Genomic DNA, 14,960 nt, shown 5'->3' with positions numbered 1-14,960 from the left:
CCCTTGCCCTACAACACAATGTATATACAGTTTCTGTCTGTTAGGACATGGACACCTTTGGGGTGGGTAGTATTTTCCTACAGGGAAGTTTCCAATTTTGCTTCTCTTGCCTGCAGTTTGCTCATGGAGTCCCAGACCTGACACTGAAGGACATCGCCTGCAGCGAGGCCCTCCTGGAGCGCTTCTTAATCTTTAGCCAGCGCCGTGGGGCACAGACAGTGCGTGATGCCATGTGCTCCCTCTCCCAGGGCACCCTCCAGTGGGTGGAAGACACTCTGTATGCCAACGTGGACTTCTTCAAGCTCTTCCGTGTGGTAAGGGAGGCATTTAGCGGCTTACCTCGTGGAAGGTAATTCCTGGGTGCAGTGGAGCCTGTCGCAGGTCATCAGGGACTCACAGATTGACAGAAAGGCTTGAGCCTGGCGTTCACAGTTCTTAAGGAAACTCCAGGCTCCAAAGACCTAAGGAATCTTGACTGATAATATATCTAGAGCAGTTGTCCAGGCACCCAGGAGTCACTGTTGGGTTCACCATTAGTTTTGTGGTTATGAGAGAACCATGGGTGGGGGAAGAATTACAGAGAGGGAGGGAGGCAAACCATAAGAGACTCCTAGATACTGAGAACAAGCTGAGGGTTGATGGGGGGTGGGGGAGAGGGGAAGGTGGGTGATGGGCATTGAGGAGGCACCTGTTGGGATGAGCACTGGGTGTTGTATGGAAACCAATCTGACAATAAATTATATTTAATAAAAAAATTAAAAAAGTAAAAAAAGTTATGTGGTTATGTAGTTACGTGGCTAGGTTCACCCTTAGTTATGGGGCAGGTCTGAGTCCACTCCAAATGTGGGACAAATCCTCTCTACCGCCGCTAGCAGTGGTGGAAAGGAGAAGGCCTGGTTTGACTCCCTGCCCTACCATTTCATAAGATAGCTGACCTTTACTGGCCCCATTACTCATGTATAAAACAAATATAATACTGTATAGAATGTTAACAAGGGAGACATGGAAAAATAAATGTAAAGCATTTAATAAATTTCAACAAATGAGAGCTTCACACTCTGGGTCTGCTCTTGACCACAAAGGTTGCCTTTTCTGGGTAGAAAAGAGTAACAGAAAACTTCATAGTCTCAAAAATTTGGAAAGCCCTCAATTAGCTCAAACCTGTGTTCTAGAACTGCATCCCAGACACACTTCTTGGGACTTGATAATACCTCCTCTTTTGCTAGGAGGATGAGCGGGAATTATAAAAAGGAGGTGAAGAGCAGCAGTTCTCACACTTCAGAGTGTATGAAAATCATCAGGGCAGCTGGTAAAAGATGCAAGTTCCAAACTGCCATCCCCAGAGACTGATGCAGGAGATCTGGGCTGGGCCCAGAACCTGCCCTGTTACCTTAAGGGATTCCAGTGGACATCATTGCAGGCCGTGCTTTAAGAAACACTCAAAATTAGAATCCTTCAGAGAAGATGACATATATAATAATATAATAACTATATACAGTTATACATATAATTATATATAGTTATTATATATAACTTAATATAACTTAATAATTATATATAGTTATATATAATAACTATATATATAGCTCATGTATATATAAATGTTTCTAGGATCCAATTGTGTTTTTTCTTGTGCCTACATTTAAAAAAATTTTTTTTCAATTTTTGCTTATTTTTGAGAGAGAGAGACAGAGCATGAGCAGGAGAGGGGCAGAGAGAGAGGGAGACACAGAATCTGAAGCAAGCTCCAGGCTCTGAGCCATCAGCACAGAGCTTGATGTGGGACTCGAACTCATGAACGGTGAGATCATGACCTGAGCCAAAGTCAGACACTTAACAGACTGAGCCACCCAGGTGGCCCTCTTGTGCCTGCATTTTACTTTCTGAAACTGTGTTGTAGGAATACGTCAATCATGAGAACTTCGTTGAGGAATTTGCGTTTTGCCTTTTTATGGTTGCTCTCTCAAGTCTGAGAAAATCCACTCTCAGCTTGTCTTAAAAAGCAAGCTGAAAGCTTTTAAAAATAAAACAAAATAAAACAAGACCCCTCCATTTCTGGCAGAGTTTATACTTCATTCCTTTCGAAGTGTGACTCTCCCTTAGAATGTTACTCTACAATGTTCCCAGCTCATCTCATCGGGTGGGTCTCCAGAGTGGTAAGAGGGGTCGGTACTTATGGATGCCATCACCACTGAGAGCCCAGGACCCCAGAAAGCTCTCTTGGCTCCCCATGCCGCAGGGAGAATTAAAGGCATGTGGTTCAAACTTCTCTGTCCAAAATTCCAAAGGGAGTCAATTTTAGACTCATTCCTTAGTTTGCTTTTAGAATCGGAAGAGGGAGTAAGGTGATAAAGATCCCTTATTCTGGACAGCTGAACACCAGCACAGCTAGGGACTAGTACCTGTGTTTGCAGAGGTGTTAAAGGGCCCTGGGCACCCAGGATCGTGAAATCTTCTGGTCACTAGAAAAAAGACAGGGTTATGCATCTCTTTTTGAAGTACCTTGGCTTCTGGAATAGGCAAATGTACCTTTAGGGCATGACCACCAATACTGGGAAAACAGCTTGTAGCAGGATAATGGGGGACCTAGGCAAAACTTTCCATTAGGGACTAGAACCAAACTCAGGTCACTGGCTTCAGAGCGACCAGAAAGTCTTTCCTTCTGTAAGTGCTAGAGTTCAGAAACCAGAGGAGAACTCTGGCTGGTCGTCCTCACTGACCTGAGACCTGTCCTGCGTGGTTGCTCACAACCTCTGTACATGTGTTCATGCACTCAAACCTGACCGGGTGCCTTCAAGGGGCTAGGCACTGTGCTGAGGTCAAGTCTCCAGCCGTGAGCCTTGAGCCATGAGCCCTCCCACCCTCACTGAGCTCTCAGCCTGAGATAAGCAAAAAGGTGTTAGAAAAACCAACACTGACAACATTTGGTCACTGTAGCAGTGGTTCCCAGCCTGGCTGCACATTGAACCACCTGGGTAACTTTTAAAAATTACCAATGCCTGGCTCCCACTCCCAGTGGGCCTTAGTGTTTTTAAAAGCTTCCCAGATCATTTCAATATCCAGCTGGGTTGAGAATCACTGACCTAGAACATAGGAGTTTGATTCCCAGGTTGAGAATCACTGACCTAGAACATAGGAGTTTGATTTACAGTCTCAGTTTCTGTAGATGAAGCATAATAATAGTATCCCAAATGCCACTAAGGCTTCAAAGCGCTTTCATTTGATCACCCATAAGACCAGGGTGCTGTGGACCCCATCCTCCTTGCCATTCTTTTAACAAAGACAACTCATAGCCCCAGAGACACCCTGGAGGAAAAAAAAAACTCAGCAGGAAGTGGGTCCCCAAGACAACCCCCTACCAGCATTCTTCTTGCTCCTGCTCCTCTCTGGGGAAAGACGAGACCAAGACAGGACGCATGGAGTGCAAGCAAAGAAGACAAACACCCTGTCTGGTGCCCTTGAAATGTCCTTCTTCATTTGAAAAATGGATAGAGTGGCTAAACATTAAAAAATAATAATAACTAACAAGGAAACCCAAAAGAGATTGCAGGCATGAACACCAGAGTTTTGCTTTTACTGCTCCTGTACCTATCTTCTCAGTGTTTTCAGAAAAACAACCCTGAGGCAGCAGAGAAAGGCTCAGGGAAGACCCTCAGACCCTCTGAGACTGCCATCAGGGAAGCAGGGGCTGCTCCGAGGCCAAGGGTGGGGGCCACTCCGGGACTAGGCTGTTGTTGCAGCTGGTTGGCGGGCAGCCAGGCTTAGCTGCAGCACGGGGGAATGCTGCACCTTCTGTTCTCCTGGGCTGTTTCTCATACGCGTGACCGCCAGTGTGCAAATAAGGTTTTATTAAATGCCAAGTTAGTGCTCATTAACAAAGAAAGAGGGGCACTATCAGCAAGCCGGTGTGACCATCCCCGCCCCGTGGTGTAAGGTGCGGGGCGTGCGTTAGTGGGTGGGCGTGCAACCTCCAGACCCGGCGGTTCAGCTGAGGGAATCCGGGAGGAGGGTTTGGCCGTTAGCACCAACTGGGGCCAGCTGTGTTTTCCCTCGGCCCCTTGGAGATCAGAAGCCAGTGTTCTCATCCTCAAATAATCCCAACACGGTATCCGCGGCCTGACTCCCACCCCGCCCGTCCCTATACGTACAGTCACGCACACCAAGCGCACGTGCCTGCCAGGGCGTGCGCACAGGCAGGCACGCGCACGCGCACCGCACGCCCAGGGACCTGGGTGGACTGTCGGGTGGCGGGATTTTTCTCTGAGGAGATTTAGGCCCTCCTGGTTTCAGCTGGGCGGTAGCTTGAAAGAGCTTGCCTTCACCTGCGGTCTTCTCGGGCTTGATGCCCCTAGCTGGAAAACCAGCAGCTCAGGCCTGGGCCCACGGTATCTGTATCAAGTAGCGTGCGCGCCAACGCTACCTGAAACGTTGCACACCTCGTAAAAATGGTATGTCAGTTTCGGGTGAGGGGTTGGGACGTTTCCCATCAGATTTGGCCCAAGGCTTGCATGCCCCTCCTCCTCCTTCTCCTCCCTCTAAAGTCCTTCCTGTTTTCTCTCCGACTCTGCTGCACAGCTTTGAAATCTTGCTGAGAAGCAAATCTGTCCCTTCTGCTCTGAATGTTTATTTGTGGAAGTTCGGCAGGGGAACGGAGGCTGTGCCAAGACCTGCCACACTGCTGGGAAATCTGAATTTCCCTCCCTTCCCCCTTCTCAATGGCTGTTGATGGAGGAAATTTGGCCTCACGGGCATTTTGGCCCCCGGTTTTCCCCTTTGCAATCGCTTTCAGTGTGGCACAGTTCAGTTTTCCTTACTTGCCCTCAGCCACTATTCTGTCACAGTTTTTACTTTTCTGACTTCATTTCACCTATATCTCTTTCACTGTGGGGTGGCTGAACACTGATTGGAACGCGGAAGGACCCGGTCTTGGGGGGCTGACCGTATGCGCCTTTCAATGTCCTGCTTTGTTCTTGGCTCTGCTCCCTAACTTGCTGAATCGTGGGGAATAAATGTGGGTGGACTGCCCCATGTGAGGTGGCCATGGTTTCTGTTCTCTGGGATCTTTCATTGCAGTTTGTTAAATTCAACTTAGCGCATTTCAATTTTCAGATAATGGTGCTGTGTCACAATTCTCTGGAAAAGCCCCAGTCTCCAGGAATTTATAATGAGGTTCCGTTAATGACTTAACCTCATGATTTCCTCTCCCTCCCGATTCTGAATCTTTGGACTGACAACTTTCTCCCACTTCTGTGTGAGTTTTGGGAGGGAGGGAGAGAAAGGAGTGATACCCAGTGCCAGCAGCATGGGCGAGGGGCAGCAGCTGTTGGATGAAAAAAAATGATGTCAGAAATTAGGGTTTTTGCTTTTTTTGAAAATTATAAAGCTCACAGCAAGTATATTTGGTTTATAGCATTAGTATTTGTTCTGCCTGCATCTGTAAAACCATGTATCTATTACAATCAAAATCTCCACTGGGTGAATGGATTTCGGTAAAGAAATAAAGAGGAAATAGGAAAGAGAAACATTAATGTACATTAAATGTGCATCTGGCCAATGGGCTTGATTGTTACTGGTCTACTTAGATTTCTTGTGGGCCCCAGGCATACAGGAGGCCAGAGTGTGTTTTCATGATACATGAGATGTTATTTTCATCAATTTAAAAGGAAAAAAATACTGAGAGGTCAAAATGAAAATCAGACACAAGAGGACCCCTGCGCAAGTTGCTCTTCTGATAACAGGTCCTGGGTCCTGGCCTTTGCTTAGCAGATACAGATTGAGCACCAATGTATTAGGGATCAGGTTCTCTCCAGGGTATACTGGTTTTGAGAAGGATTTTGGCCTCAGATAGTTCTTAACCCTTTTATGAATTAGGACTACCTTTGAGAATCTGATAACAGCTCTAAACCTTTTCCCTAAAGAAAAAGAAGTTCACGTAGACACACAGGGTAGAAGTTTATGGAGTCTGTGAAGCCAGGCCCTAGGTTAAGAACTTTTGCATTAAAATTTCTTTCTTACCTACTATTAGTATATGTCCTTCCCTCATATGTCCTTCCCTCAAGTGTCTCATAGTCACAGATTCTTCCTTAACTCTCCTTATGAAGTAATCAGCTTCTCCCCTGAGCATGGGACGCAGTAGTGAGAGGACCAGAGGCTGGGCAGCCTGCTGGAGCACACACAGATCTGGGGGTCAGGACACTGGGTCTTGGCTCTGGGTTGGCCCCTAACTTGCTGTCATTTAAGTGACAGTTTGCTTACTTGCTACACACTTGCTCCCCATTTGTAGAATCAAGATAATAAGACCTATGCTAGTTGTCTAATGTGATAGTGAAATTCACATTAGAGAAGAGATGGAAAAGCACTTTGAAACAAAGCATTTTTGCTCTTACCAAAGCAAGAATGCAGCCACTTTGCAGAGGACCCGTTGCTCCCTTGTCATTGCTACACTCCCAGAAATGTTCTGCTCAAACACTTAGGTAGGACATTCTCCTTTCTCAGACCCCTCAGACTAGCAAGAGTCTGTCTCACGCATTGACCTTTCAACTGCCCTTAGATTCCACACTCAGTTTTGCTTTCATCAGCCACAAATATCGGGACTAAAGTCACAGCAAAGGAAAAAAGGCCTAGTTTCTTTGGAGCCAAACAAAGTCCCATCACTTGTCTGTTCACATACTCCAGAGCCCACCCTCTCATTCAGATGCTCTGTCCCTTCCAGTCTTGGGAGACAGCATGTCTCTGTGACCTCTCCTGGTAGAGACAGTTTGGCATTTCCCCCAACCCTGAGTGATTTAGTCTGAATTCTCCACTCATGACGCATTTCCTGGTACTCAGGGTGTCCCCTCCTGGTTGCCCCCTCACCACTGAAGCCTGCTTCCTCTCTTTTCATCTGATGCTTAACAACTGTCAGGTTGCAACAAACATACTTCAAATCCACATTCTCCCAGTTGCCCAGCAACAACTTCCCTCCTGGATAAATCTGGATTTCCTGTAGCAGCAGCCCAGGACTGAACACAGCAAGCCTGTACTGTCTATCCACAGCTTCATCTGCTTTTCACCTCTGTCTGGGTGCTTTCAAAACAGCAGTTCATCCTTCACTCCAGAACCTTCCACCAGTTCCCAAAGGCCATGTCATCCCTGTAAATACACTTTTAACCTGAGGCTACCTATTTACCCTTGTGTTAGATAGATCCTCAGCTTAGAAATAATACTGTTTTCCAGATGGTCTTTTTTGAATCGGAGAAAGTAAAACAAACAAAAATCTCAACTCACAAAAACATTCTTTTGTGTGTCGGCAGAGTGGTATCTGTTTGATTAATCTATTGGGTCTAAAGCATCAGCAAATATTGCTCAAACAAGATTTTTTTTTTTAGTAGCTAATATCCTTTATTCTTCCTTAGCGAAAAATAATATGTAGTCCCAAAGGACAGACATATTTCTTATCCCTTGAGAACCCAAACAGAAACCTAGTATAGAGTCTTTTTGGCTGCCAGCTAGGTCCTTCTATCCATTTCTTGAATACAGATCAAGGCCCAGGGATCCCCTCCCCCCACTCCCAGACCAACCACACATGATGGGAAATGATAGGGACATACCCTTTCCATAGCCCTGTTTATATATCCAGTCTTTCTAAGGAGGCCTAATCAGACCTTGAACTTGGGTTGACAGTGCTGAGCCCGGTTGTGACATGGAAGGGTTACTTGTTATTTGGGAAATTAAGAGAATGTGTTGGCATAGGAAGCAGTGGGGTGCGTGTGTGATTGAGAGACAGAGAGGGAGGATACTTGCCATTTTGGTCTCTGACCTTTTTTCCAGAAATGTTTTTACATTTCCATTCAAATAAACTTATAGTCTCTTCCGGTTCTTTTGGCAGGAACAATCCATGTGAATTTGAATAGATAATGGGGGAGGAAACCAAAGGAAGAGGAGATCCCTGGGAAAGTTATTTTATAATTTATGGCAACATCAGTCAGACAGTCGGTGACTAGATATGCATGGAGAGTTCTCTAGAGGGGGTAGGCACTGTTCTGAGATGTAAATGGTAAAAGAGATGTGAATACGAGACCCCCATCATTTACCATCTCCACTGGAAAGAGCTAGGACAAGAATTGCAGATATGGTATAAGCACATTACTGGAGCTTAGTAAATATATGAATAATGAATATTACTATTAGCAAGATCGAAAAAGAGAATATTAACTAGATATAAAAATGCATCTCAAGCTGTTGTTCCTCCTGTCTCCTCTCCCCCAAATTCCTGGTCTTGTTCTTATCTGGCTATGTCTCTAGTCACTCTCTCTTCACATTCCTCCCTCCACCTGGAATTCCTGGCCCTCCCTTTCCATCCACAAACACTGTCCTCACCCTCAGGACCATCACCTTGTCTTCTTTCGAACAGTAACCTTTCCTGTCCCCAGGTGGAACTGACCACTCCTTTCCTGTAAGCCACCATTATATCTGTAGAGACATACGTCATGGAACCTAAAGCCTCAATATACTCTGTCTTTTTCCCACTAGATTATAGTTAATTTACTCATTAATTACTATAAAATATTTATTGAGCATCTGTTGTGCACCATGCCATGAAGATACAAAATTAAAGCCTATCTTTATGCTTACTATGCTTTATGTTTACAGTATAGTGGAGAAACAGACACATTACAAATAATAGTAAACCAATATAAAAATGATAAATGAATGCCCTGAGAATTCTACTAGCAGCTAGGAGGAGCACCTAATTCATGGGGAAGGAAGGCTGAAAGAGCATGGTAGTGAGGGAAAGAAGACTTTCTGGAGAAGTCAAGGTGGTTTCAGATGAGTTGACAGTGGCCCCTAGGAGTGGTGGTGAGAATGGGGTGGAATGGGATGGATTGGCCATTTTATTTATTAGGCTCTGAAGTGATAGGTGTAGCTTTGCAGAGGCCTACAAGAATGTTTGAGACTTGAAAATTAAAAAAAATTATGGCTCTGAAATACAAAGAAAAAGCTTTAAAACTGAAATTAATAAGCATTACATTGAATGTTTAAGGAAGATAATATTATTCAAGTTTAGTTAAATTTAGTATTCATAAAATTTAAAATTCAAAAGCAGTTTGCAGTCCAACTTTACAAACATTCCTAAGTATTTGCAATGATTGCTAAGAAATCATATTGGATCATTCATTAAGTGAGCTACTCAAAGCTAAATAATTTCAAAAGCAAAATTAAGGGCCTTCAAAAGTGTATATGTAGAAATATATCTATATTGATATGTAGATATGACAGAGACACAGGTGCTTTTCACGTGTGCGTTGTTTGAATTTGATGCAGGATGGAGTTTTAAGACCAGACTATGCCTAGAACCTATGGAGGTAAAAGAGAGGGGATGGAGAAAAGATGTCCACTTATGTAAAACACAGCCTCCGATCATCCTCAGCCCACGGTCAAATGAGGAAAATAGACAACAAACTCACAAAGAAGGGGAAGTAATTAAAAACAGTTGGAGCTGGTGACTTACTGATGTCCAATCTCTTCGGACACATGAATGTGACAGTTCTTTATTTTCCATGCTCTGGGTTCCTAGCCCCTTTTGGGTTCCTTCTCATTACCTAGGACCTGGTTGCTTTATTTCTCTGCACTTAGGACTCTAGTCCTTGACTCCAGCTTCCTCCCATACCAGTTTTTCATATGTCCCTTGGCTACCCTCTTTGCAATCTGAGGGCTTATCCTGCCCACACTCAGACTGAGTACCAGTTCCTAGGTCTCTAGGCTGAGGATTTTGACAATGGAATGGGAATGGGTATGGATCAGTGATGACTTTTAGGCTTTTAGCTTTGGTAACAGGGCAGAAGTTGGTGCCACCAGATGAAGAAGTGTGCACAAGAGCAGAAGCTGGTCTGGGGATGGTGATGTGATTAGTTTAGGATGAGTTGGATCTGGGCAAAGGTCCAGCAGATGGTTGGGGGTAGAGGTTGGGAGTAGAAGTCATCAACAAAAAGGTAGCAGATTAAATGATGAGGGGAATGAAACTATCCAGAGAGAGTATGCAAAGTGAGAGGAGTGAGGCCACAGAGGCCCTCAGGAACCTCAGCACTGAAGAGAAGGTGGAGGCAGAAGAGCTCCTGGGAAAATCAGAGAAAAATCAGAGCAAACCAGAGAAGAGCAGTGTCACAGACATTGAGGAATGAAAAGGACATGATTAAAAGTGTTGAGAGAAGCAGAGAGGTCTGAAAACACAAGAATCAAAAGTATCTATTAGATGTAAAAACTAGGAAGAAACTGGGGATTTAGCTAGAATGTTATAGCATCTTGGTTGGATGGTGAGGATGGAAGACAGGAGTATTGGTGATGAATTGATGTCACTGAACATGGACTACTTTTCCAAGAAATTTGGGAATAGAGAGTGGAGGAAGGCAGTTAGACTGTAGCTACCAGGGAATAAGGCATCAGAGGAAGTTCTCTCACATGTGAGGATCTTGAGCACATATGTGAGAATAGTGAAAGGAAAGCTGAAGATACATCAGTGAGATTCTTGAAGGTAAACTTAATTAAAGGGAGAACTTTGTTTTGATCATTGCAATACCCGCCCCCCCCCCCAGCACCTGGCACATAGCAGACAGTCTATTCCTATTTGTCAAATGTGTAATTATGTCACTTAGAAACTGTAACAGAATGCTGAAAAAAACAGTGGGTTTCATATTCTTTCCAAAGCAGGGTCCTGCAGTAGGTCATTCAGGAGTGCTGTGGAGGCTCCACAAATTTTCCCAAGAACCCAGGCTCCTCTTCCATCTGCCACTCATCCCTAGCATGTGCTTGTCATCTGGTGATCTTGAGATGTCTGCTCTACCTCTCTCAGCACATCAGTGTTCCAGTGTTCCTCCTTCAAATGGCGTTCCCCAGGAGCCCCACTTCGTGACTTTTCCTGATTCCATATTGGTCCAGTTTTGTCACATGATCACCCCATATACAAGGGAGGCTGGGCAATGTAGTTTTTTTAAGCTCGGCATTATCACCATTAGCAAAATCAGATAGACCTACATATTAGGAAATGTAGAAAGAAGTCCAGCTCTATGGAAGAGAAGCAAGAGAGAAGGCTAGAGGGAGAGCCATGTACCAGTTCATGAGAGGCCATGTGTGTATAGCACTGATATTGACTCTTTCTCCTGGAGGCAGTAGGGGGCTATATAAGATCTTTGAGCAGGAGAGGTGACATGGTTGGATTGGCCTGTTAAGTAACTCAGGTTACAGTTTGGGGAATGCATTGGAAGGAAGGAATCTAGAAGTTAGGGTCCATCAGGAAGGCTATTCTGATGAAGTGTTCTGGGAGAGAGGCATGGAGAGCATGGGCAAAGGCAGTCCTAGTGAGGAAGAGAAAAAGGATAGGAGGGAGTATTTATTTAGTATTCATTTATTCAGCTATTTACTTATTTTTGCTTGTAAATAGCCTCTATTTTTAAAACTTTCTATTACAGAAACAAGTATAAAAGTTGACTAATATAATGAACTCCCATTTATCTGTCACACAGCTTCAACTATTTTCAACATTTGGCTGTTATTGTAATCTGTTCCTCACTTTTTTTTCCCTGATATCTTTTTTTTTTTTTAATTTTTATTCTGAGAGAGAGAGAGAGAAAGAAGGGGCAGAGAGAGAGAGAGAGAGAGAGAGAGAGAAAATCCCAAGCAGGTTCCGCACTGACAGCACAGAGCCCCATGCAGGGCTTGAACCCATGAACCATGAGATGATGACCTGAGCCGAAATCAAGAGTTGGACACTCAACCACCTGAACCACCCAGGAGCCCCTCCCTGAAATCTTTTAAAGCAAATCACAGGCAACATATCATTTCACCCTTAGATACTTCCCTATGTATCTCTAACAGATGAAAACTTACTTGTTTTAACAAAACCACAATTCTGTGATCATACCCAACAAAACAATAATTCCTTAATATTATCTAATACCTGATCATGTTCACTTTCCCTCTGATTGTTGCGGTTGGTTTATTAGGTTCAGAATCAAAATAAGGTGCACACATGACATTTTATTGCTGTATCTCTTAGAGATCTCCTTTCATCTCTAATAGATCTTATTGGATGTACTTAGGAGGTGAATCAACAGGAGTTGGTGATAACTTGCCACTGGCATACATTTTTACCTGCTGGTTTCCTCCCTGCCTACTGTTCTCAGCCCCACCCTCCCATGGAATGAAAACAGGAATTAAAGTGCTTTGCCCAGCGTATGCTGAAACTATTTTCAAGGAGTTTGAAAAGAAGTCCTGGCAAGACCAATAGCTAGGCTCAGTGTGAAGGTTAAGGAGAGAAGATGCTTCTCAGTGGTGTAGTTTCAGTGGTGGCTTTGCTGCTACTTCCTCTGGTAAATTGTTCTCCTGTCTGCTTTGTAGCTCTCAGAACAAAACCTTTCATTTTCCAGCTAGAAAATGAGCTAGAAATGCTGATGTTCCATGAGTGTGCCTATATTTATTCTCTAGTATCCAGGTCAGAGAGAATGCGAGGGCCCCTGTACCTACAGCAGGGAGAAGGGAGGGCAGGACCACTGCTTGAAATGGGAGGCTAGACTGCTCACACCCTAATTCCACCTGCTTCTCAGCTATGCCGTGGCTGGATCAGCCCACCCATCATTTAGGAGAACCACCTTGGCACATAAAAAGCTGAGGCTTGTGGCTTGTGGTCCACAGATATTTGAGTCAGATACTACACGTTGATTTTGTTAAAAATGCAAAGCCCCTGCAGACATACTCAAGATGCACTTTGAAGACCACCATCTTAAAACTTAGAATTCATTCCTAAAAGACACAGGATCAATGGTTCAATCAGTTCTGAAACTATAAAGAATGGAGCCATTCACTCAGGACTAGAACTTGATTTCAGGAAAATGAATTTTTCAAATTGGGCTCAAGTTTGGAGCCAGCAAACTTGTGGGCTTCCACATTCCCCATATAGATGGAAAGTGGTGAATAGTTTTGTGTTGTCACATGGGCCTGGGATCACCAGAACACCGCCGTCAACTAGATAATCTGCAAGGAAACTTCTCTTCAAAGCTACAGCAGCAGCTTTAAAAGCAGGATGACATAACAAGCCAAATCTTCCATGTAAGAAAATAGTGTTGAACAGAGGAAGAGTCACAGCCTACTCGAAGGGCCACAAAGGGAGCAGAGACGTGAACAGTGCGGAAGCCTGAGAGTGTCTGCAGAGCCCAAGGTACACAGATGGGCACCTCTGCGCACAGCCTTCCCTTACAGTCCAGCAGCTGTGCTGTTTTTCTTCCTCCAGGAGGCCTGTTTGATGTTGCTAAACCAGCAATCAGAATCGCTTTGGCATATTTAATGTCACTGTGAAACTATTTGTGATTGGCTAGCTCAGCGGCATCACTCGGAATTGATTTTTCTCAATTAGGTAAAACAAGTTTGCTTTTGAAAGTAATTTAGCAGAAGAGGTCCTGTGATGAAAAAAAAGGAGGAAATGTTTTTCAAGCATACAGGAGATCGGATAGCACCCATGTGTATACATATAACCTATACATATATATGTATATACACATACTATAAACTTTTTATATATTTTTTTCCTATCAATCATAGCTTCCCACACTCCTGGACAGCAGTTCTCCAGGTATCAATCTGAGATCCTGGGGAAGAATATTATCTGTTATGTCATCAAGAATTCAAGAGGTAAGTAGCCTGATGATACTAATGATAATTTTATTATATCTTTCCACCATTTTACCACACTTACTATATCAAACAACTTAATTTTACCTTAGATCTGTTCAAGGAGAAGTACTGTTTGAACTTTCCATCTAGTAATTTCAAAGCACCTGTTCATATCCTAAATTATCTGTGCTCCTAGGTTGGAGGCAAAAAGAAGGGAACCATGGTTCTGATTTCACACCTAGGAAGAAATGGCACCTTGTCTTGTGTGGCAGATTATCAGTGGATTTGCATTGAATCTAATTCCTTCCAGTATTGATGTGGTTCATCCTCTTATGCTTTTACAATTCACCTAAAATCTATACTGCTAATAGCAACAACATATACTTACAGACTGCTTACAGGCACTATTTTAAAGTGTCTTAAATATATTGACTCGTTCCATCATAAAATAATTGACATTTTTGTGTTTTGTGAAAGAAGTGCATGTTTTAATTAACATCTGTTTGCCCAAGCCTTTTCCATATAGGAATTGATTCTCCACTCAATAGATGAAAACTACTGGGGGCATAATAATGAAGAGACAAGTATGATCACTACCCTGTGAAACATGCAATCTAATGGGGAAGAGCAACGTAAAATAAACAGTTACCTTCAAGTGTGATTATGAAAGGGAGGCAAAAGCTGAAGTATGATTTTCGCCAAACATTTCTGCCTTCCAGTATTTCTCAGCTGACTTGGGCTTAGACAACCTGGAAAATTGCATTGCGGAATCTGTCTGCATAAAACTAAGTTCATCCTGAGCAGGGTGTGAGTGCTGCTATGAGGGAAAGTTAGAGAAAGGTCCATTGTACTGATGGCCACCTGTTCTAGTAGGAGTCTCTGACATTCTTTTCTTCATAAGCATTTAAAAAATTCTTAGCGGGGCGCCTGGGTGGCGCAGTCGGTTAAGCGTCCGACTTCAGCCAGGTCACGATCTCGCGGTCCGTGAGTTCGAGCCCCGCGTCAGGCTCTGGGCTGATGGCTCGGAGCCTGGAGCCTGTTTCCGATTCTGTGTCTCCCTCTCTCTCTGCCCCTCCCCCGTTCATGCTCTGTCTCTCTCTGTCCAAAAAATAAAAAATAAAAAAAAAAAAAAAAAAAAAAAAAAAAATTAAAAAATAAAAAATTCTTAGCAGTATAATAGGGTAGAAAATGGTAGAGAATGTGAAAAAAGTTCCCAAAACATATCAACACTCCTCATTCCGTGTGGGAGTCCCAGAAGTCTTCTTGCCTGTCTAGATAGTAAGTGTAAGCATTTCTGAACTGGGTTGCAGCAGATGGCT

At 43.8% G+C, this 14,960-nt stretch overlaps 1 protein-coding gene across 5 annotated transcripts in view; it reads left to right on the top strand.

Annotated features, from left to right (window-relative positions):
* ABCA4 (ATP binding cassette subfamily A member 4) overlaps positions 1-14,960 on the top strand; it is a 132,562-nt gene that overhangs the window by 22,284 nt on the left and 95,318 nt on the right. For 4 of the 5 annotated variants that reach the window (XM_042952901.1, XM_042952902.1, XM_042952900.1 and 1 more), the window contains exons 1-2: positions 4,287-4,448; positions 13,570-13,659. In XM_042952901.1, the coding sequence (XP_042808835.1) occupies positions 4,446-4,448; positions 13,570-13,659 (93 nt within the window). In that variant the 5' untranslated portion in view covers positions 4,287-4,445. Of the gene's footprint in view, positions 1-116; positions 315-4,286; positions 4,449-13,569; positions 13,660-14,960 lie in introns of those variants that run through there. The other variant, XM_042952903.1, reaches the window with a different exon arrangement.

This window comes from Panthera leo, chromosome C1, assembly GCF_018350215.1.
Source record: "Panthera leo isolate Ple1 chromosome C1, P.leo_Ple1_pat1.1, whole genome shotgun sequence".
NCBI classification, from domain to species: domain Eukaryota; kingdom Metazoa; phylum Chordata; class Mammalia; order Carnivora; family Felidae; genus Panthera; species Panthera leo.
This window is presented reverse-complemented; position numbering and strand designations above follow the sequence as displayed.